The 22,409-nt window shown below is 47.1% G+C and overlaps 1 protein-coding gene across 2 annotated transcripts; it reads right to left on the bottom strand.

Annotated features, from left to right (window-relative positions):
- Nucleotides 1-1,682: 1,682 nt before the first annotated feature.
- Nucleotides 1,683-21,781, bottom strand: ULK3 (unc-51 like kinase 3). Of its 2 annotated transcripts, none has more exons than XM_087941526.1 (16): nt 21,554-21,781; nt 19,467-19,607; nt 18,978-19,098; nt 18,567-18,671; nt 17,255-17,398; nt 15,799-15,881; nt 14,670-14,825; nt 13,360-13,465; nt 12,688-12,728; nt 10,894-10,996; nt 8,395-8,459; nt 4,486-4,564; nt 4,212-4,252; nt 3,631-3,678; nt 3,359-3,425; nt 1,683-2,107 (listed from the first exon to the last, which is right to left on the bottom strand). In XM_087941526.1, the coding sequence occupies exons 1-16, from the start codon at nt 21,653-21,655 to the stop codon at nt 2,091-2,093; spliced, it is 1,419 nt and encodes a 472-aa protein (XP_087797652.1). In that variant the 5' UTR covers nt 21,656-21,781; the 3' UTR covers nt 1,683-2,090. The 2 variants fall into 2 exon arrangements, with proteins under 2 accessions (XP_087797652.1, XP_087797653.1); XM_087941527.1 differs by having other exon boundaries at nt 18,567-18,674; nt 21,554-21,779.
- Nucleotides 21,782-22,409: the final 628 nt, after the last annotated feature.

Genomic DNA, 22,409 nt, shown 5'->3' with positions numbered 1-22,409 from the left:
GAGAGAGAGAGAGAGAGAGAGAATTAGAAAAAGACAAAGTGAAAGAGAGAGAGAGAAAGAGGGAAAGAGAAAGAGAGAAAGAATTAGAAAAAGAGACAGAGAAAAAGAAATAGAAAAAGAGAGACACAGACAGAGAAAAAGAGAAAGATAGATGCATCGTTTTGTACAATTTAGAGATGGTACTAAATGCTGAAGGTGCACGGAACGCTGTTATCTTCCCACCAAAGGGGTCCCTATTTTTCTACTTGCATTTATTATATGCTTTTGAATTGCTAGGTTGGCAGAAGCTGGGACAAGGAACCGGTGCTTGCTCGGTTACGCGGCGCTAGGGATTCGAACCGCCAAACTGCTGACCTTTCTGATCGACAAGCTCTGCATCTTAGCCACCGCTTCCCTTTCTGGTGGTCAAAGAATATAACTCTTCAGGCAGCCCTTGGCTGCTCTGTTATGTCTGAGAATAGAAGTGGCTTCCTCAAAGCTCCCTCGATCCCAGGACTGACAAACCCTTAATCCCCAGTAAAACAAGCCGAGAAAAAAAAACACGAAAGAGCGAATGTGTTGCAGGTTTCTCCTGGGCAAGCACAAAGCAGCTATTGAAGTCTACAACGACGCAGCTCAACACAACGAGAAGGACTGGGTATGTGTGAAGCTCTTCTTATGTCAAAAGAGGATGGTCAGGATTGGATATGGACAAATCAGCCAAGGCCTGATTTACTCGCATATTTGGTTTCTTCTTTCAATGAGTAGTAAGGTAAAGGCGCACAGAGCTATTTTTCAGCTTGCATTTTTTACGTGCTTTCGAACTGCTAGGTTGGCAGAAGCTGGGACAAGGAACGGGAGCTCACTCCGTTACGTGGCGCTAGGGATTCGAACCGCCGAACTGCCGACCTTTCTGGTCGACAAGCTCAGCGTCTTAGCCCCTGAGCCACCGCGTCCCTTTGGCAGGTGACAAATACAGGTAGTTTTTGCATTATTGGGACACACCCCATCTTCTAGGTCTTCATCGATTTGGACTAAATCGGTTTAAACATCCAAATTCAAATTTTCTGACGGTGAGAAGCAATGGAACCGCTTGCCTTCTGGAATTGTGGAGGTTCCATTGCTGGAGATATTTTTAGAAACAAAAAAATTGGACAGCCATTTATCCAGGATGATATAAAAGTCTCTTGTCTTGGGCAGAGGATTGGTCTAAAAGACCTCTAAAGTCCCTTCCAGCCCTAGGATTTTATTACACAGACCTTCTGAGCTGCTTCAAACCTCCAGATCGAACAGGAGACAGTTTCCGAATGGATTCAAAATTGCAAACCAGGAAAGAGTAGCTGCAGCAGCACGGCTGACTCGGGAGTAAGGCTGCAAAGTGATCAAAGCCAGCTGAGAAACCGGAGTACTTTGCAGGAAGCAAAGACGTTTTTGCACTCAAGCCTCGTGGGCGTTCAGAATATTTTGGTTGGCGTTTGGAGACTCTTTGTGTTTGAAATATTTCTTGGTAACTTTATCTAATGTTCTTGGCAGCCTTGCGCCACCTTGGAAAGCCTCGTTCTGATCAGAGAGAATTAGTTTGAAACAGACTTTTAACCGGGAAGGAACGGAATTCGTAAAGAATCATTAAAAGGTTCGTGTTGGTTTCCTTGGAACAAGGTTTGGGTCAGAACAATGGAAAAATAAAAGAACAAATTCTCGCACAGGTGTTAGAAAATAGTTTATGAAGACATTTCTCTACAAGAATTCTCCATCTTTCTTCAGTCAGGAGAACCATCCCGGCACCACCCAATTGTAAACATTGTGAACTACTGTATACGCTACGCAACTTCAACGTAAGTTACCCTGAGCTTATTCCCTGCTCTTTAAGTGCTTGATACAGCCTCTACTCACTTCGATTCGGTTTTGCCAACTGGAAAAAAATAAATCACGCCGTACGAAGATCGACTGTCTACGTAACCTCAAGGTTCCCCAGAGTTCGCTCCATCCGCCTGAATCTGCAGAGGGACGCAACTCTGGGCCACCAACTCTTAGTCCCCCCCAAAATGGGGTGTAAATTTGGATTGTCCACGGCTCTCGTTGGTTGAGTAAGGAAGCTCCCAGGCGATGGATCACTGTAAAGTACATGCTGAAAAAGGGGAGAAAAGGAAGGAAGCAATTTAGACTGAGATGAATCCATTAAAAAAAAAGAGGTGGGGGGGGAGGAAGCAATTTGGATTAAACCCGAAATGAAATCGTTAAAAAACAACAACAACAGGTCAACAATGCGAATTTCAGATTAGTTTTAGCAAGTTTTAAAGCTGGCGTTCTAAATGGCTGGCTCCGAATTATATTTGGAAGTGGTTCCACGTCTTCTTCGCTCTAAGGCAGCGAGAGAGGGAGCAGCCCAAAGTCGCCCAGGGTGCCTACGTACTTATGGCAGGACTAGAACTCAGGGCCTCTTGGTTTCTAGCCAGGTGCCTCCACTACTACACTGGCTTGGTTCTCTACGTTAACTAGTTTGCTAGTGCTGACAAGCAGGGGAGGGCAGGGAAGGGTGGAAGAAAGGGGCCTGGAGAGGCGTGATGAGAATGGGAAGGAAGGAAGGAAGGAAGGAAGGAAGGAAGGAAGGAAGGAAGGAAGGAAGGAAGGAAGGAAGGAAGGAAGGAAAGGAAGGAAAGAAGGAAGGGAAGGAAGGAAGGAAAGGAAGGAAAGAAGGAAGGAAGGAAGGAAGGAAGGAAGGAAGGAAGGAAGGAAGGAAGGAAGGAAGGGGAAAGAAGGAAGGAAGGAAGGAAGGAAGGAAGGAAGGAAGGAAGGAAAGGAAGGAAAGAAGGAAGGAAGGAAGGAAGGAAAGAAGGCAGGAAAGGAAGGAGGGAAGGGTGGAAGAAAGGGGCATGGAGAGGTGTGATGAGAATGGAAGGAAGGAAGAAAGGAAGGAAGGAGGAAGGAAGGAAGGAAAGGAAGGCAGGCCAGCAGGAAGGAAGGAAGGAAGGAAGGAAGGAAGGAAGGAAGGAAGGAAGGAAACAGGAAAGGAAGGAAGGAAGGAGGGAAGGAAGGGAAGGGAGGAAGGCAGGAAGGGAAGGAAGGAAGGAAGAAGGAAGGAAGGAGGGAAGGAAGGAAGGAAGAAAGGAAGGAAGGAGGGAAGGAAGGAAGGAAGGAAGGAAGGAAGGAAGGAAGGAAGGAAGGAAGGAAGGAAGGAAGGAAGGAAGGAAGGAAGGAAACAGGAAAGGAAGGAAGGAAGGAGGGAAGGAAGGGAAGGGAGGAAGGCAGGAAGGAAGGAAGGAAGGAAGGAAGGAAGGAAGGAGGAAGGAAGGAAGGAAGGAAGGAAGGAAGGAAGGAAGGAAGGAAGGAAGGCAGGGAAGGAAGGGAAACAAACAGAAGGGGAAGGGACCACACTTACAGTTCCTCACAGAATCCGAAAGGCCCCCATTTCCGAGAGATTCCGCTTCCCACTGCGATTCCTTGATCTGCAAGGGAAAAAGAGATCTGGGCCCATTGACTTAAGACCTGAGTTCAGGGCCCCCATTTTCCCCGGCTTCGACCTCTGGCCAGCCCCCGCACCGCCACCCCTATTTCCCCCTCACCTCTGTCTGCTCCATGCTTTGAGGCATCTCCTCCTTGGCAGGTCAACGGAGGGCAGCTCTTCCCTCCCCCCGCCTTCCCCCGAAATACCTTGATCTGTTCTTTCAGATACTCTGCTCGGCCCATCAGCATCTGGATCTGCCAAAGGCAAAACACAAGTTCACGTTTCGGCCGTTTCCCTTTTTTTTTCATGGACCGCTAATCCTTTTCGAGAACGGGGACCGTGGGAAGGGTCCTCGGATCGTCCCCGGCCCATCCATCCTTAGGGACACCAGAGGAGCCATGTTGGACCAACCTCCGGGTCCATCAAGTCAGGCCTGTCCATTCTCCACGGCCGAGGAGCCCTCGGGAAGACCATCCTCCTGGCCCGGAAGCGATTTGAAACTCTTCCATTACTAAACACATCCGTACAACTGGTGTCCGGGGTGTGTGTGTGTGTGTGTGTGTGTGTGTGTGTGTGTCAATCCTCTAGGGGTCAACTCGTAAAAATTTTCTACGGTCTTTTGAGAGTTGCCAACAGAAAGAGAGGGCAGTGCGGCGGCTTGGAAATCCAAAGTGCATTCCACACATAGCTTTTCAGAGATTGCCACGAGGTGAACTGAAGTTTCTGCCCTGCAAATATCTAACTGGAGAGACTCTGGGCTAGGGAGGTGTCCCATTGGAGAATATACCTCAGTGTGCAGTAATTCTCGTCTCCTTCCTGCAGGTTCCGCTGGATTTAAGAAAAAAAAGAGAAAAGAGGAGGTGTTTGAGGAGACGGCTAGCTTCGTTCCCTTTCCTCTGGCCCATCAAGAGGTCTTCCTCCCTCTGCCCTTAACATCTCCCAGGGTCCTGGGCCCTGAAATCAGGCCTGTTTGGCAACGGAAGGGACGCCTGGCCCTCTCCAGCCCTTTTCTCCCGTCCTCCAGCCTCATCCCGGCATCGCACTGCAAACCTGCCACTCACCAGACAGCATCAGCAGCAATTCGCCCAAGCTCTGCTGATACAGCTCCAGCGTTTCGCTGTCCTCCTTTCCTTCTTCTTCCTGGAGACGAGGAGAGAGAGAGAGAGAGAGAGAGAGAGAGAGAGAGAGAGAGAGGGAGGAGGGAGAGAGGAGGGAGGAGGAGAGAGGTAGAGGTAGGGAGAGAGGAGGAGAAAGGGAGAAAGGAGAAAGAGAAAGAAGGAAGGAGGGAGAGAGACAGAGAGAGAGGAGGGAGGAGGAGAGAGGGGAGAGGGAGGGAGAGAGGAGGAGAAAGGGAGAAAGGAGAAAGAGAAAGAAGGAGAGAGAGACAGAGAGGGAGGAGAAAGAGAGAGAAAGAAAGAGAGAGAGAGAAAGGGAGAGGGAGAGAGAGAAGGAGGAGAAAGGGAAGAGAGAGGGGAGGAGGGAGGGGGAGAGAGGAGAAAGAAGGAAGGAGGGAGAGAGACAGAGAGGAGAAAGAGAGAGAGAAAGGGAAAGAAGAGAGGGGGAGAGGGAGGGAGAGAGAGAAGGAAGGAGGGAGAGAGACAGAGAGGAGAAAGAGAGAGAGAAAGGGAAAGAGAGAGGGGAGAGGGAGGGAGAGAGAGAAGGGAAGGAGGAGAGAGACAGAGAGGGAGAGAGAGACAGGAAGAGAGGAGAAAGAGAGAGAGAAAGGGAAAGAGGGAGGGGAGAGGGAGGGAGAGAGAGAAGGAGGAGAAAGGGAGGAGAGAGGGGGAGGGAGGGAGAGGAGAGGAGAGGGAGAGAGGAGAAAGAGAGAAAGGAAAGAAGGAAGGAGGGAGAGAGAGACAGGAAGAGAGGAGAAAGAGAGAGAGAAAGGAAAGAGGAGAGGGGAGAGGGAGGGAGAGAGAGAAGGAGGAGAAAGGGAGGAGAGAGGGGGAGGGAGGGGAGGGGAGAGGAGAGGGAGAGAGGAGAAAGAGAGAGAGGGAGGGAGCGGGAGAGAGAGAAAAGTGAGTCTTTGGTGCTTTCTGAGCTTGGCGGTTTTCTTGCAGATCTTTCATTACCCAACTAGGTAACATCTTCAGTGCTAGAAGGAGTAAACCTCTCTGTCCTTACTAGCCCTGCTGATGGAGGCGTCACGTGTATCAACTATCAGCTCTCTCCCTTCTAGCATGGAAGTTGGGTCAGGAAAGGTCCGCCAGCAAACTACCCAGCTCAGAGAGACCCCAAGACCCCCAGTTCAACTCTGAGCCACCCAGATTCTCTTCCATCTTCATAGGAATCAACCCGCCCACATTTTGAAGGCCAGAAATGACCCGCTGGGGGGGAAGGGATGGAGAAAGGGGTTTCTTTTTCTCCCCTTTGCTCCCCCTGCCAAACGGGGCGTCCGCTGGAGAAAAGGAAAGCCAGGGGATTTGGGGAAGGAGAAAAGATCCGGATCTCTTCATGCCGCGTTGACTTCAAGGAGAAAACGCGGAGACGTCAATTCGTTCCTGAATGCAATTGAATCCATTCGCACTCAAGTGGACTGCAAAGGGAAGTGAACTCTGTGTGTGTGTGTATGTGTGTGTGTGTGTGTGTGTCTGTGTTTGGGTGTGTGTGTGTGTGTGTTTGGGCGTGTGTGTTTGTGTTTGGGTGTGTGTGTATGTTTGAGTGTGTGTGTGTGTGTTGCGTGTGTGTGTGTGTGTATGTTTGGGTGTGTTTGGGTGTGTGTGTGCATGTGTTTGGGTGTGTGTATTTGGGCGTGTGTGTTTGTGTGTGTGTTGCATGTGTGTGTGTTGCATGTGTGTGTGTATGTTTGGGTGTGTGTGTGTTTGGGTGTGTGTGTGTGTGTGTTTGGGTATGTTTGGGTGTGTGTGTTTGAGTGTGAGTGTGTGTGTGTGTGCCAGGTCTTGGCTGGACAGGATTTAGAGCAAAAAACCCCCCCACCAAAGTCCCCCTGAACTATTCTCCCTTTCCATGTGTGGCTTAGCGCATCCTGACAACCTCTGGCTCTCCTTTCGCCTTTGGTGGACTGAAGCGCAGCTCAAGGCAGCTGTTCTCCAAAACAGCCCCCCTGCCCCCCCCCCCAAAGGCAGGAGACATTTCCTGACAGGGAAGACGGTGATGAATCCCTGGCAGCGTTTCTCTCCAGAGGTTGGAGGTTCTTATCAAGAGAGTGGACAGCCATTTGATCTCCGAGGTCCCTTCCAACCCTTATCTATCTTCCTTCCTTCCTTCCTTCCTTTCTTTTTCTCTTTCCTCTTTCCTTTCCCTTTCTTTCTTTCTCTCTCTCTCCTTCTTTTTCCTTCCTTCCTTCCTTCCTTCCTTCCTTCCTTCCTTCCTTCCTTCCTTGATGCCACTTCACTGGAGGTTCTTATCAAGAGAGTGGACAGCCATTTGATCTCCGAGGTCCCTTCCAACCCTTATCTATCTTCCTTCCTTCCTTCCTTCCTTTCTTTTTCTCTTTCCTCTTTCCTTTCCCTTTCTTTCTTTCTCTCTCTCTCCTTCTTTTTCCTTCCTTCCTTTTTCTCTTTCCTCTTTCCTTTCCCTTTCTTTCTTTCTCTCTCTCTCCTTCTTTTTCCTTCCTTCCTTTTTCTCTTTCCTCTTCCTTTCCCTTTCTTTCTTTCTCTCTCTCTCCTTCTTTTTCCCTTCCTTCCTTCCTTCTTTCCTTCCTTCCTTCCTTCCTTCCTTCCTTCCTTCCTTCCTTCCTTCCTTCCTTCCTTGATGCCACTTCACTGGAGGTTCTTATCAAGAGAGTGGACAGCCATTTGATCTCCGAGGTCCCTTCCAACCCTTATCTATCTTCCTTCCTTCCTTCCTTCCTTCCTTTCTTTTCTCTTTCCTCTTTCCTTTCCCTTTCTTTCTTTCTCTCTCTCTCCTTCTTTTCCTTCCTTCCTTTTTCTTTCCTCTTTCCTTTCCCTTTCTTTCTTTCTCTCTCTCTCCTTCTTTTTCCTTCCTTCCTTTTTTTCTCTTTCCTCTTTCCTTTCCTTTTCTTTCTTTCTCTCTCTCTCCTTCTTTTTCCTTCCTTCCTTTTCTCTTTCCTCTTTCCTTTCCCTTTCTTTCTTTCTCTCTCTCTCCTTCTTTTTCCTTCCTTCCTTCCTTCCTTCCTTCCTTCCTTCCTTCCTTCCTTCCTTGATGCCACTTCACTGGAGGTTCTTATCAAGAGAGTGGACAGCCATTTGATCTCCGAGGTCCCTTCCAACCCTTATCTATCTATCTTCCTTCCTTCCTTCCTTCCTTTTTCTCTTTCCTCTTTCCTTTCCCTTTCTTTCTTTTCTCTCTCTCTCCTTTTTCCTTCCTTCCTTTTTCTCTTTCCTCTTTCCTTTTCCTTTCTTTCTTTCTCTCTCTCTCCTTCTTTTTCCTTCCTTCCTTCCTTCCTTCCTTCCTTCCTTCCTTCCTTCCTTCCTTCCTTCCTTGATGCCACTTCACTGGAGGTTCTTATCAAGAGAGTGGACAGCCATTTGATCTCCGAGGTCCCTTCCAACCCTTATCTATCTATCTTCCTTCCTTCCTTCCTTCCTTCCTTCCTTCCTTCCTTCTTTTCTCTTTCCTCTTTCCTTTCCCTTTCTTTCTTTCTCTCTCTCTCCTTCTTTTTCCTTCCTTCCTTCCTTCCTTCCTGCCTGCCTGCCTGCCTGCCTGCCTGCCTGCCTGCCTCCCTTCCCTTCCCTTCCCTTCCCTTCCGTCCCTCCCTCCCTTCTTTACGCCCCTTCATTCACTGGAGGTTCCTAAGGAGAGACCGGACAGCCATTGGTCTGAAAGGGTGCAGGGTCTCCTGCCTGAGCAGCGGGTTGGACTGGATGACCTCCAAGGTCCCTTCCACCTCTGTTATTCTGTTCAATCTCCCACAGCCTGGCCCCCGAACCCCAGAAGTCACGGCCCTTGGGGGCGCAGCAGCTCATTCCCGCCTTCGACCCCAGAGTCCCTGCGTGCTCCTGGGTTCAACCCAGGCCACCCTCCCCCGGTCTCCCCTGGCGGCTGACCTTGGCCAAGGCAGCCGAGGCTACGTCCAGAGCAGCGGAGAGGCGAGGTTTGTTCTTGGACATCTCTGAATGCAAAAGAAGAAGAAGAAGAAGAAAAACGGGTTGCGGCCGAGTTAACAGCAACAGCAAGATCACTTAAGATTTGCACCACCGCTTCACAGCGTTTTAGGGCACCTCTCTACGCGGTTTACAGAGTCAGCCTGTTGCCCCTCAACAATCCGGGTCCTCATTTGACCCACCCCGGAAGGATGGAAGGCTGAGCCAACCTTGAGCTGGTTAGGGTTGAACTCCAGGTTGTGAGCAGAGTTAGCCTGCAATGCTACATTCTAACCACTGAGCCACGTGGCCCTTCCTTCCCTCCTTCCTTCCTTCCCTTCTTTTCCTTATTTCCCTTCCTTCCTTCCCTTCACCTTCCTTCGTTCTTTCTTCTCCTTCCTTCCCTTCCTTCCTTCCCTTCTTTTCCTTATTTCCCTTCCTTCCTTCCTTCTCCTTCCTTCCTTCCCTTCTTTCCTTCTCCTTCCTTCCTTCCCTTCTTTTCCTTATTTCCCTTCCTGCCCTTCTGCTTCCTTCCTTCCCTTCACCTTCCTTCGTTCTTTCTTCTCCTTCCTTCCCTCCCTTCTTTTCCTTATTTCTCTTCCTTCCTTTCTTCTCCTTCCTTCCTTTCCTTCCTTCCTTCCCTTCTCCTTCCTTCCCTCCCTTTTCCTTATTTCCCTTCCTTCCTTCCCTTCCTTTCTTCTCCTTCCTTCCTTTCCTTCCTTCCTTCCCTTCTTCTCCTCCCTTTCCTTCCTTCCTTCCCTCCCTTCTTTTCCTTATTTCCCTTCCTTCCTTTCTTTTCCTTTCTTCCTTCCCTTCTCCTACCTTCCCTTCCTTTTCCTTATTTCCCTTCCTTTCTTCTTCTTCCTTCCTTCCCTTCACCTTCCTTCCTTCTTTCCTTCCTTTCCCTTCTCCTTCCTCCCTTCTTTTCCTTATTTCTCTTCCTTCCTTCCTTCTTCTCCTTCCTTCCTTCTGTCCTTCCTTCCTTCCCCTCTTTCCCTCCCTTCCTTCCCTTCCCTTCCTTCCCTTCTTCCTTCCTTCCCTCCCTGCCTATTTAGCAATAGCACTTAGACTTATATTCCGCTTCACAGTCCTTTTAAGCAGTTTACAGAGTCAACTTCTTGCCCCCGACAATCTGGGTCCTCATCTGACCAACCTCGGAAGGACGCAAAGCTGAGTCAACTTTGAGCTGGTCAGGATCGAACTGCTATCAGCCGGCAGTCAGCAGAATTAGCTGCCTCGTAACCAAAGAAACAAATAAACGTACGAGAAAGTTCCCAGAGGTTCGGGTGGGAAGAGCTTAGGGGCTGGTTTTCATATAGAGGTAGTCCTTGACTTACGACTGGAATTTCCATTGCTGAACAAGGCGATTGTTAAACGTCCCACGCTTGATTTTACAACCTTTTTTTGCCAAAGAAAAGTTTATTGGGCCAACGACAAACCCAACCCCCAGCCCCAAATTGATTGTCAGTCTTGCAAATTTACAACAACGTATGTCAACACAGCAGGCTGTTTCTTTTGCCAGCTCTGTCCTAAAATAGTAAATACAGCTCAGGGGAAATGGCTTGATTTTGGAGAAAGGGAGGTGGTGGAGCAGCGCCCTCTGGTGGCCCTCGATGCGCCTGCAGGATGGACACCTGGCATCATTTTGCAGCAGATCCTTGTTTATCATAGAATCATGGGGCTAGAAGCGACCCTGGAGGTCTTTTAATCCAGGGGTCATCGACCTTGGCAACTTTAAAAGACTTGTGGACTTCAATTCCCAGAAATCCCCAGCTAACTTTAAAAGACTTGTGGACTTCAATTCCCAGAATTCCCCAGCTAACTTTAAAAGACTTGGTGACTTCAATTCCCAGAATTCCCCAGCTAACTTTAAAAGACTTGTGGACTTCAATTCCCAGAATTCCCCAGCCAAATTTAAAAGACTTGTGGACTTCAATTCCCAGAATTCCCCAGCTAACTTTAAAAGACTTGTGGACTTCAATTCCCAGAATTCCCCAGCTAACTTTAAAAGACTTGTGGACTTCAATTCCCAGAATTCCCCAGCCAAATTTAAAAGACTTGTGGACTTCAATTCCCAGAATTCCCCAGCTAACTTTAAAAGACTTGGTGACTTCAATTCCCAGAATTCCCCAGCTAACTTTGAAAGACTTGTGGACTTCAATTCCCAGAATTCCCCAGCTAACTTTAAAAGACTTGTGGACTTCAATTCCCAGAATTCCCCAGCGAACTTTAAAAGACTTGTGGACTTCAATTCCCAGAATTCCCCAGCCAAATTTAAAAGACTTGTGAACTTCAACTCCCAGAATGCCCTAACGCACGGGAATTCTGGGAGTTGAAGTCCACAAGTTAAAGTTGCCAAGATTGGAGACCCCGATTTACATCTTATCAACAAGACGCTGTTTCAAGCAAAGGTTTTGATGATGCTACCTCATCCAGAAATTTTTCCCTCCTTTAGAAATTTACCTTTTAAAATGTCCCGTCCAGGGCAGCCTTTTTGCAAAAGGGTTTTGTTGTCGGACGCCACCAGTGCCTTGAGTTGCTCGGCACGAGAAATGTAATCGCTCACCTGGGCAAGAGGACATAAACACGAAACGTCAGGCTTAAAAGTGGGAGGAAACAGCCTCACCTGATACTGACTAGGATGCAGAAGCAGCAGGTTAAAAAAACAAGAAGAGCTTTTATGATTTTACGGCAAAGTAGGCGCCTTGTGTTGGGACGCAGTGGCTCAGTGGCTAAGCTTGTCGATCAGAAAGGTCGGCGGTTCGAATCCCTAGCGCCGCGTAACAGAGTGAGCTCCCGTTCCTTGTCCCAGCTTCTGCCAACCTAGCAGTTCGAAAGCACGTAAAAAATGCAAGTAGAAAAATAGGGACCCCTTTGGTGGGAAGATAACAGTGTTCCGTGCGCCTTTGGCAGCATTTAGTCCTGCCGGACAAATGACCATGGAGACGTCTTCGGACAGCGCTGGCTCTTCGGCTTTGGAACAGATTTGAGCACTGTCCCCTAGAGTCAGAAATGACTGGCACGTAGGTGCGAGGGGAACCTTTTACCATTTATTTTTAGGTGCTTTGCAAATTAAAGTGCCCTCTTTTTTTTCTCTCAAAAATAAATCAACAAATTGGTTTTAATCAGAACAGCCAAAGGGCGCTCGGTGTAAAATATTGCTGATAAATAGATTATTTCTGAGATTTACGCATTGGCAAACTGCAGTGGAACTCCGTCTTTCTCAACCTTGGCAACTTTTAAGACAGGTGGACTTCAACTCCCAGAATTCCCTTAACCAGCACCTTGACAACTTCCAAACATGGTTATAAAACCAGGTTGTTGTGTTGTTTTTTTCCATACGTCTGGCTTCTGAGGAATTCTGAGAGCTGAAGTCAACCTGTCTTAAAGCTCTCAAGGTTGAGAAACTTGGATTTACGGACTGCTAAAAGCCGACCAGGAATTAGGGAATATGGTCGCTCCTATTCCCAGCTGGATTGAATTCTGACCGTTTTGCCTGGATTAAAATGTTTGCCATATTTTGTCCCCACGGGAGCCCCCTTTATCAAGGCGTATATAAATGTATATTTAATATATATTTCAAAAAATGAAATTTATGAATATTGGTGTGCCTACCAAGATCACGAACCAGCTCATATTGATTAGGAGTTGCCTAGCACTAAAATTTATTTCACCGGTCCTACTTCTCTGCTTGCTTTTCAAGTTTGTTTTTTTTACACGTGACTTCTCATGAGTAAGCCTATTGGGAGAAAAACAATATCAGTGGGTCCCATCTACCTTCCCTGCTTAAGGCAGAAATCCTTGTCTAATCTAGCGCCAGGACTTTAACTTGCACTCCCATTCAAATCATAAGTCTCCAGCCGCATGTCCCAGAGTAAAAAAAAATCAATTTATTAGGAATAACCATGTCGGTGTTACCTGGGTGCAGTCAACTCTTAAGACACACCATTCATTTCACCCTTGACCTGCTGGATGTACATATATTCTCCAATGGGACACATCCATAGCCAAGAGTCATCAATCGTGCTCTCCAGTAATAATAGTCTTGCGTGCCAACAGCTTTGGCTGCCTAACAATTATCTGAAGCATTTAAGGAATGCACTGCTTTCGCCCCTCCCTTTCTGCTGACAACTAAAAAGACCAAAGAAGTATTTTTTTAGTTGACTTTTTTTAGTTGGCTTGCAAAGGAGCGTTTTCACTTTCCCCAAAAGCTGGCCTGAAAATTGAGCCATCGGGTCAGTTGGAAAATGGACTAACCTTGGATCGGATAGCTTCCTTCCGCTGGGCATCCCATTCATCTGGAGGCAACAAGAGGGATGAGGAAGGGGGCAGGGTTAAGTCTGCGCGTTACACAGAGAGGCAAAATCAACGGAGTCTACCATCCTCGACTTGCGACCGTAATGGAAACTGCCCATCGTGATGCTATGGCGTTCTACTCCCCCTCCCCACCTGAAAAGAAATCCGTTCCAGATGCAAAACACAAGCAGAGGAGTTTCAGTTTCAGAGCACCTAGCAGCTTTCGTACAGAACAGCTGAGCTAAGCCACGCCCAGGCTCCTTGCTGTCTCCTTCTTGTTCGCACAGCAAATACTGCTTCGGTTTCCAAACAGCCCTCAACTGTTCCACACCCTGACTGGATGCTAGCCAGATGAATACTGATGGATGCTGGTAGGCAGAGGCAGAATTTATCCTCCCTTATTTTCCTCCACAAAAACTAAGCCCGGCCACATAGTTTGGTAGCGAAGTATGGGTATCCAGCTAGTTTGTCCATAATTCTAGGTTGGATCTTTTTTTTCTTCTTCTTTTCTCTAAGTTTCCAGCCATTATTCCTTGTCCTGCCCTCTGGAGCATTTTGTTTTTACTCAGACGGGGTTGGCTGACTCTAGAGGAAAGAAGGAAGGGAAAAGCCAAGAGCAACTGGCCTACTCACAGCGTAAGGCAGGAACAAAGTACTCCAGAGCTTTGGAGTAAAGTGAAAGGGCGCTGGCCATATCACCTTCTTGGTCCTTCTTGATGGCCTCCATGACGAGTTTGGTCTGTAATTAAGCAACGTAAGAAGAGAATTAAGCAACGTTCAAGAGAAGAGTCTGTGGGCCATGAGAGTCCATCCTCTAAAACAGAGGTTTCCACCCTTGGCCACTTTAAGACTTTGTGGACTTCAACTCCCAGAATTCTCCCCAGCCAGCATAGCTTACTCTCTTGTGACCCCTTCCTCTGCAATCTCTCTCCACTTTAGGAGGTTAAGAGAAAAAAAGAAACAGACGCGGCTGACCGGAGAATTCTGGGAACTGAAGTCCAACAAGTCTTAAAGTGGCCGAGTTTGGAGACCTCCTCCTCTAAAACAAAGAGTGTCCAACCCTTAGCAACTTTAAGACCCCTAGCAACTTTAAGACCTGCCTCGGAGTTCTGCTTTCGATGGGTGCATTACTTGGAAGGATGCTTCCTTCCCTCTCCTACTTCCTTCGTTTCCTCCCCTACTTCCTTCCTTCCTTCCTTTCCTCCCTCCCTCCTTTCCTTCCTTCGTTCCTTCCCTCCCTCCTTCCCTCTCCTACTTCCTTCCTTTCCTCTCTCCCTGCCTCCACCTCTCCTCGCCCTCCCTCCTTCCTTTCCTGCCTGCCTTCCTTCCTTCCTTCTTTCCTCTCCCACTTCCTTCCTTCCCTCCCCTACTTCCTTCCTTCCTTTCCTCCCTCCCTCCTTTCCTTCCTTCATTCCTTTCCCTCCTCTCCTTCTCTCTCCTACTTCCTTCCTTTCCTCCCTCCCTCCCTCCACCTCTCCTCTCCCTCCTTCCTTTCCTGCCTTCCTTCCTTCCTTCTTTCCTCTCCTACTTCCTTCCTTCCCTACTTCCTTCCTTCCTTCCCTCCTTTCCTTCCTTCGTTCCTTCCCTCCCTCCTCTCTCTCTCCTACTTCCTTCCTTTCCTCCCTTCCTCCCTCTCTCCACCTCTCCTCTCCCTCCCTCCTTCCTTTCCTGCCTTCCTTCTTTCCTTCTTTCCTCCCCTACTTCCTTCCTTCCCTCCCCTACTTCCTTCCTTCCTTTCGTCCCTCCCTCCTTTCCTTCCTTCGTTCCTTCCCTCCCTCCTTCTCTCTCCTACTTCCTTCCTTTCCTCCCTCCTTCCCTCTCTCCTCTCCCTCCCTCCTCCCTTTCCTGCCTGCCTTCGTTCCCTCTCCTTCTTCCTCCTCTCCCTCCCTCCGTTCATTCTCTCTCTCCCTCTCTTCCTCTCTCCCCTGTTTGCCGATACTCACGGCTTTCCCCAAACTTTCCGAGCTGGGCATGTGCTCCATGTCCACAAAGGGGTGCGCGAAGAACGCCTGGAAGGAGATACGCTGCTGGGGGTCTCTTTGCAGAAGCCGCTGCAGGAGATCCCGGCATTCCGGGGAGAGTCGGGGGCGGCTGGGAAGCTGTGCAGGAAAGGCGGGAGAAGCCGGTGAAGGTTTACTGCTGATCGTGGGGGACACTTTTCAATCACTCAAAAGAGAACCTAAACGGTGGTGGTGGGGCTTCAGGCTCGTGCAATGGATCCCTTAGAGCAGCGGTCGCCAACCGGTGGGCCGGGGAACCACTGGTGGTCTGTGAGAAAATTTAGGTGGTCTGCAGAGAAATGTCCCCCACCCCAAAGCAATTCATCCAGGCTGCATGGGAACACAAGATTGCGCCATTCACATGGCCCGTGGGAACACTAGGCTTGCGTCGCTTGCATTGCGAACAACACGAGGTAGTGAGGGGAGGAGGGAAAGGGTGGAGGGGGGGACTTGCCCCACGTACCCCACTTGCCTGGCCTGGCCACCGGGCTGCTTCTTTCGCTTCTTTCTTCTTCTGCTTTTGGCTGCGCGCAAGGAAAGCAGCCAAAGTCTTTCTTTCTCTCCTCCAAACTCTGCCAGAAATGAGTCTTTGGGACCCTGCAAGGCCTCCTGCTCCAAGAGGCTCACAAAGACTCATTTCTGGCGGAGTTTGGGGAGAGAAAGAAAGACTTCTGCGGCTTCTGCTGCTTTCCTTGCATGAAGCCAAAAGTCTCTCTCTCTCTCCCTGAGAACGGAGCTGGAGACGGTATTCTGCGATCCCAAATAAAGATCGATTGATCGGTAGGAAAACGGGGTGGGGAATTTTCCTGCAGACTTTTTGGGGGGGATTTTCCCAGGGTCTCTGGTCTGTGGGATTTAAAATGATGAGTTTGGTGGGTCCCTGAGGTCCAAAAGATTAGCGACCCCCGACCTAGAGAATCTGGGGAAACCGACAGATTCCTTCTCAGAAAAAAAAGGGCACGAAGGAAGGAAAAGAGAATGCAAAGCAGCTCGGATAAAAAACACCCGACTGTAAAACTCGCGGCACAACCAACCAAGGCATCTGTCCCCACCTGTGGCCTTGCAGGGTTACCTCAACAGGTTGGCTGCTCCGGATCTTCTCCTCCAGCTCAGTGAACGATTTGGAGGCGAAAGGAGGCCGGCCAAAGAGAGCCTCTAAGAAGAGGGGAGGGAAAGGGGTAACCTGGTTAAGGATCGGATGTCTTGCAAAGAGGTCGGAAAGAATCCCGCGGAAGCCGCAGAGAAGGAAGCCCCAATCACGGCTTTCAAATCCCTTGACCCCGGAGGAATTTCAAATGACATCGACCTAGACCATTGAAGTATGTGTGTGTGTGTGTGTGTGTGTGTGTGTGATTAATACATATATATGTATGTGCGCATGTAGAGCAATATCAATAGCACTTAAGAGTTACGCTCCGCTTCACAGTACTTTTCAGCCCGGCCTAAGCCGTTTTACAGAGTCAGACTCTTTGCACCCAACAATCTGGGTCCTCATTTTACTCACCTCGGAAGGATGGGAGGCTGAGTCCACCTGGAGCCTGGTGAGAATCGAACTGCCAAATTGTAGTCAGCCAGTAGTCAGCAAAAGTAGCCTGCAGTACTGCATTCTAACCACTGTGCCGCCAGAGTATATAGGTACCAATATAAAATTTTGTGTGTGTGTGTACACACACACACATATATAAAAGGGACACAGTGGCTCAGTGGCTAAGACGTTGAACTTGTCAATCAGAAAGGCTGGCAGTTCGGCAGTTCGAATCCCTAGCGCTGCGTAATGGAGTGAGCTCCTGTTCCTTGTCCCAGCTTCTGCCAATCTAGCGGTTCGAAAACACGTAAAAAAATGCAAGTAGAAAAACAGGGACCCCCTTTGGTGTGAAGGTCACAGCGTTCCATGCGCCTTCGGCATTTAGTCATGCCGGCCACATGACCACGGAGACATCTTCGGACAGCGCTGGCTCTTCAGCTTTGTAACGGAGATGAGCACCGCCCCTTAGAGTTGGAAAGGACTAGCACGTATGTGCAAGGGGAACCTTTACCTTTATATGTGTGTATGTGTGTGTGTGTGTACACACACATATATATACACACACACATATATACACACACACATATATACACACACACACACACATATATATGTTTTCTGAGGTTTTCGCGGGTATTTGTATGTGGATCTTTGGTCATTCAGGTTTTCTCCCGTGTAAAATTGGAAGTAATTTGGCAATGTTCCGACGAAATCTCATTCATCATCTTCAGGCTTGTGTCTTCTGTTTTGTACCCCAAGAAGCACAAAGCCGAAGACACAAGCCTGAAGATGACGAATGAGATTTCGTCGGAACGTCGTCAAAATACTTCCAAATTTACGTGGGAGAAAACCCAAATAACCAAAGATCCACCTACATATATATGTATCCCTATCTGTCTGCCTATCTATTTTTTGAAAGTTGGCATCAGAATTTCATTTTTGAATGTGTGCTAGTACATTTACTGAAAAAAGTGACAATAAAGGTTATCGTATCTTATCTTACCATAGAGAATCACGCCCACCGACCACAAATCTACCCGAGCATCGTATTGCCGACTGCACACCATCTCTGGCGCCATGTACAGTGGAGAACCTCTCAGCACATGCTTCTCATCCCTGGGGGACATGTGTTGTGCAAACCCAAAATCTAAGGGGAAAAGAGGGAGCATTGATTAAAAACCTTCGACAGGAGGGTTCATTCCTGCAACTCCAGGGAAACCGTGATGTGCAGGTTAGGGTTAGGATTAGGGTTTTGCCATCCTAACCATTAAAACCGTTCCTTTACCAATTATTTGGGGGCCTGCCCAAAAGTGCTTTATGATCATTCCTCGCCTTTGCAACCGATATAAGGTGCGGCGGCCTAGAGGTGAAGCTCTCGCCTCACAATCAGCAGGCTGTGAGTTCGATCTTAGGTAGAGGCAGATATATTTCTCTCTCTGGGCAGGATGAGAATATATCAGCTGAACAAAACTCTGCCCTGGTGACAAGAAGGGCACCCGGCCAGTAAACACTCAGCTCCATTGAGTTGTCCAGAGTCCACCCCGCAAGGGATTATGGGGTTGTTAAAAGATGATGATGTTTTACAGCCAAAATAGTAAAGTCAACCCTACTGATTGTGTTACTTTTCAGCAAAATCCTGTGGTGACCAGGATGTGGCACAAAAGTAACGAAGTCACAAAAATAGGTAAAGTCCCTTTAATACCTCTAACTTGCCCCCCAATGTCCAGTTATCATCGGCTGAAGAAAAAACTCTCCCAAGAACAATTTTTAATGGGAAGAAAGTCCGTCCGAACCCAAAGTACATTTAAATTATAAATAAAAACCAATACAAACCACGCTGCAGCAATTAACGAAGGCAGGAAAAGGAATTGCAGAACTCAAAAGATAACACAACACACACAGTTGGGAGGATGCCAGAACCCAGATAAGACTTGACAAACCAAAATAATTCACACTTTGCTTCCAGCAAGGAGCTGTGTGCAAACACCCTCTTTATCCTGTTTTCCCAGCGGCAGCTAATGAAGGGAATCAGGGCCTTTTTCTCCCCCGTAACCCATGTTGCTCCCTTATCCGTTCCTCCCTGCATGCCCTAGGATGAAGAGCGGGTGGGCCTGGGTCTTCCTTTGAATGCCCAGCCGGACTGTGCCCTTCCCCAGTTTCTTCCACAGCCACCAGAGCCACACTCCCACTCCCTGTCAGCTGTTCCACCTCTCCCTCAGAATCAGATTCCAACAGGGGCATGACAAATCCACTTAAAGGGATTTTAATGAGAAATTTAGGTCAACCTTACTCCGTCGTTCCAGCCCTTTACATACCTGCCAGCTTGAGATGAGGTTTTTCCAAGGAACTCAGTAGAATATTCTGGGGTTTGAGGTCCAGATGGGAGATATTCTTCTCGTGAAGGAACTTCAAGGCACAAGCTGCTTTGAAAAAAGGAAAATGCACTCCGAAACAGTCTGTATTCTTGAGGACTAGATCCCTAAGCCAGCATTTCTCAACCTCAGCAACTTTCAGAAAGGTGGACTTCAAGTCCCAGAATTCCTCAACCTCCAAGTTAAAGTTCAACCCTCTTAAAGAAACCACGGCTCTAAACCACCAATATACAACTTTGGGAACTTTAAGACTTGTGGACTTCAACTCCCAGAATTCCCCAGGCCAGGATACCATAGTTGATTCTGGGTGATTCTGGGAGTTGAAGTCCACAAGTTTCTCTTTTTATTCCTCACCCAGTTGTTGTAGAAATATACAAGCCACCTTTTCCGGAAGAATCCTCCGGCTACGAATAAAACGGGACAGATCACCTCCAGCACAGTATTCCATGATTAAGTAGATGTATTCCTTGTCCCACTAAAAGAAAAGACAGGGAAAAAAACAACAACTCTCCATCAAGTTTATCAAAAGCACATCTATTTTCCCATTCCCATCCAGCCAACCTCTTTCTTTTTTCAAGTTTCTGGTCCTTATGGAGGGAATACCGAGCCCCAGTGGGAGTTATTGCTTGAATAAATGTGTGCAAAACTGCACTTAGGAGACAGGTGCTCTAAGTTCATGGTCAAAGAAATGGCTTTAGCTCCTTTCGGGGTAGTCCTTGACTTACAACGATTTGTTGAGCGACCATTCTAAGTTACAACGGAACTGAACCAGGGGACTTAAGACCAGTACTCACACCTCTACCTCAGGCAAAAGACACGCCCCGCCCCCTTTCTTCTTTGCACCTGGAAGTCCTTTAACTCCACAATATGAGGGTGCCGGACATTCTTCAGGATCTCTATTTCGGTCAGCAGGTTTTCGACCGAGGCTTTGTTCAATTTTTTCTTACTCACGCATTTGATGGCTACCACTTCTCGGGCGTTCTTCTAACAAGACAGAAAGGAAAAGAGTTGGGAATTTTCTAGTAAGGTTTTTATTTTATATTTTTTAGCTTTAATGGTTTTTTTTATAACTTTGGGTATTTTATATATTTTTAGCTTTTTAAAACGTTTTTTAACCTTGCACATTTTATGTTTTTAGCTTTTTAAAATGTTTTTTTTAACCTCGGGTATTTGATATGTTTTTAACTTTTAAAATTTTTTTAACCTTGCACATTTTATATTTTTAGCTTTTAAATGTTTTTAACCATACAAATTTTATATCTTTTAGCTTTTTAAAATGTGTTTTTTAATCTTGGGTATTTTATATGTTTTTAATTTTTTAAAATGTTTTGTAACCTTGGGTATTTTTTTTAGCTTTTTAAAATGTTTTTTAACCTTGTACATTTTATATTTTTTAGCTTTTTAAAATGTTTTTAACTACGTATTTTATATTTTTTAGGTTTTTTTTTTAATTCACTTTGGGTATTTTATGTTTTAGCTTTTTAAAATGTTTTTTAAACTTGGGTATTTTATATTTTTTAGCTTTTTAAAATGTTTTTTTAACCTTGGGTATTTTATATGTTTTTAATTTTTAAAATGTTTTTTAACCTTAGGGATTTTTTTTTTAGCTTTTTAAAATGTTTTTTAACCTTGTACATTTTATATTTTTTAGCTTTTTAAAATGTTTTTAACTACGTATTTTATATTTTTTAGGTTTTTTTTTTTTAATTCACTTTGGGTATTTTATGTTTTAGCTTTTTAAAATGTTTTTTAACCTTGGGTATTTTATATTTTTAGATTTTAAAATGTTTTATAACCTTGGGTATTTTATATTTTTTAGCTTTTTAAAATGTTTTTCAACCTTGGGTATTTTATATTTTAAACAATACAGCCAAAAACAAACAGAGGTACATGCAAATATTTTATATTGACTCATCAATACCTACATTACAACAACATGGTGAAAATAGATCTAATATATTATGAGTTGACATCTCATAGCTCTTATATTTGAGGCTGATTTTCACCGGGTTATTGTAATGTAGGTTACTGATGAGTCAGGTCGAAATGCTTGCAATCTACCCCTGTTCGTCTTTGGGCTGCACTGTTTAAATTATTAAAAGGGACTAATTGTTTTATATTTTATATTTTTTAGCTTTTAAGAAAGGGTTTTTTTAAAAAAAAAAACCTGGGTACTTGTAGGGGAGATGGGTGGGAAGAAAACTGTAATAAATACATATGTATGATTTATTATAATAATTTAATATTTATTTATGATGCATAAGTGCACCATCGTGCCTCCCGTCCCTGTCCTGTTGTCCCCATTTAATCGTACCTATTTTCTGTATCCTTACTCATGTTTATACTTATACCTATTATTTTGTAAGCGATTGACAAATCAAATCAATAAATACATATACATAATAAACCAACCAACCAGCCAACCAACGCCTCTCTGCTCCCCGTGATAGTTTATTTTAACCTGCTAACAAAATATGGGAAGGGGTGTTTTTTTGTTTTGTTCTTCATGAAAAATATCCCACCCTTCTTAACATTTTCCTGGCTTTCGGTCGTGGTTGCGCCATCCAACCCACCAGGATTTTGCGCACGCCTCCGCTTTCACTTTTAAACCAAATCCACAGATAATCCCTGCACTCCAAAAACTCGACCCTAATTGGGGCAAAGCGGGAAGGGGCTCCAAGACCACAACCTTTAGGAAGGTTGCGTGTGTGTGTGTGTGTGTGAATCATGCCCCCCCCCGCCCCAAGACTCCTGTCCAACTGGCTCCCCAAGGTGTTTTGTTTCTTTTTGCACGCGCGTCCCCAACCCAAGAATCGGCGCGCAGGTTGTTGCCCTTCCAGGTAGACTTCCTCGGGCAGGGGAGGCTCCACTTTTGGCTACCCGGCCCCAGCAGGGCTGGGCAAAAAGGCGGGGGGGCTCCCCGGCTTTACCTTCCTGTAGGCTTTGAAGACGGTGGCGTAGGTGCCGCTGCCCAATCGCTCGGTGAGCAAGAAATCTTCCAGCTGCGGAGGTGCCCAGCCGGCCCCGTCCATCTCCACCGCAGCCACCGCCGGGGCCAGGCCAGGCCGAGGCAACCGGGCCGGGCTTGGGCTCCTCCGCCCCTCTTGGAGGCAAAGAGGCGGAGGCGGCCGTGGCTCCTCCTGCTCCGCTTCCTGGTTGGCAAAGCGGCCGGGAAAGCGCAGCCCTGTCGGTGCGTAAAACTGGCTTTGGTGGCGCCGCTTGCAACGCTGCGCTGCGGGCGAGGAAACTTCTTGGGGGGGGGGTGGGGGGGTGGAACCACTTGGTCTGGGGTAGAGATGGGACACTGGAAGCCCCTTAAGGCCGGTTTTGGTCCAGGAGTGAAGGCACCAGGGTAGAAGCCGGGAGACGGGGAGTTCTAGTTCCCCTTGGTTGGGTGACTGGGAGATGGTGAATTGTAATCTAGCCTTGGGTATAAAAACCAGCTGGGTGACTATGGGTGAATAACTAGGAGATGGTGAGTTCTAGTTCCCCTTGGCTGGGTGACTGGGAGATGGTGAATTGTAGTCTAGCCTTGTGTACAAAAGCCAGCTGGGTGACTATGGGCCAATTACCAGGAGACGGTGAATTCTAGTTCCCCTTGGTTGGGTGACTGGGAGATGGTGAGTTCTAGTCTTGCCTTGAATATAAAAACGAGCTCGGTGACTATGGGCCAATAACCAGGAGACGGTGAGTTGCAGTTCCACTTAGTTGGGTGACTGGGAGATGGCGAGTTCTAGTCTTACCTTGGGTACAAAAACCAGCTGGGTAATTATGGGCCAATAACTA

The sequence above is a fragment of the Pseudonaja textilis genome, chromosome 13, assembly GCF_049901715.1.
Source record: "Pseudonaja textilis isolate UNSWEBS1 chromosome 13, rPseTex1.2, whole genome shotgun sequence".
Taxonomy (NCBI): Eukaryota; Metazoa; Chordata; class Lepidosauria; order Squamata; family Elapidae; genus Pseudonaja; species Pseudonaja textilis.
The sequence above is the reverse complement of the archived record's forward strand: the minus strand, read 5'-3'. Positions and strand labels throughout refer to the sequence as shown.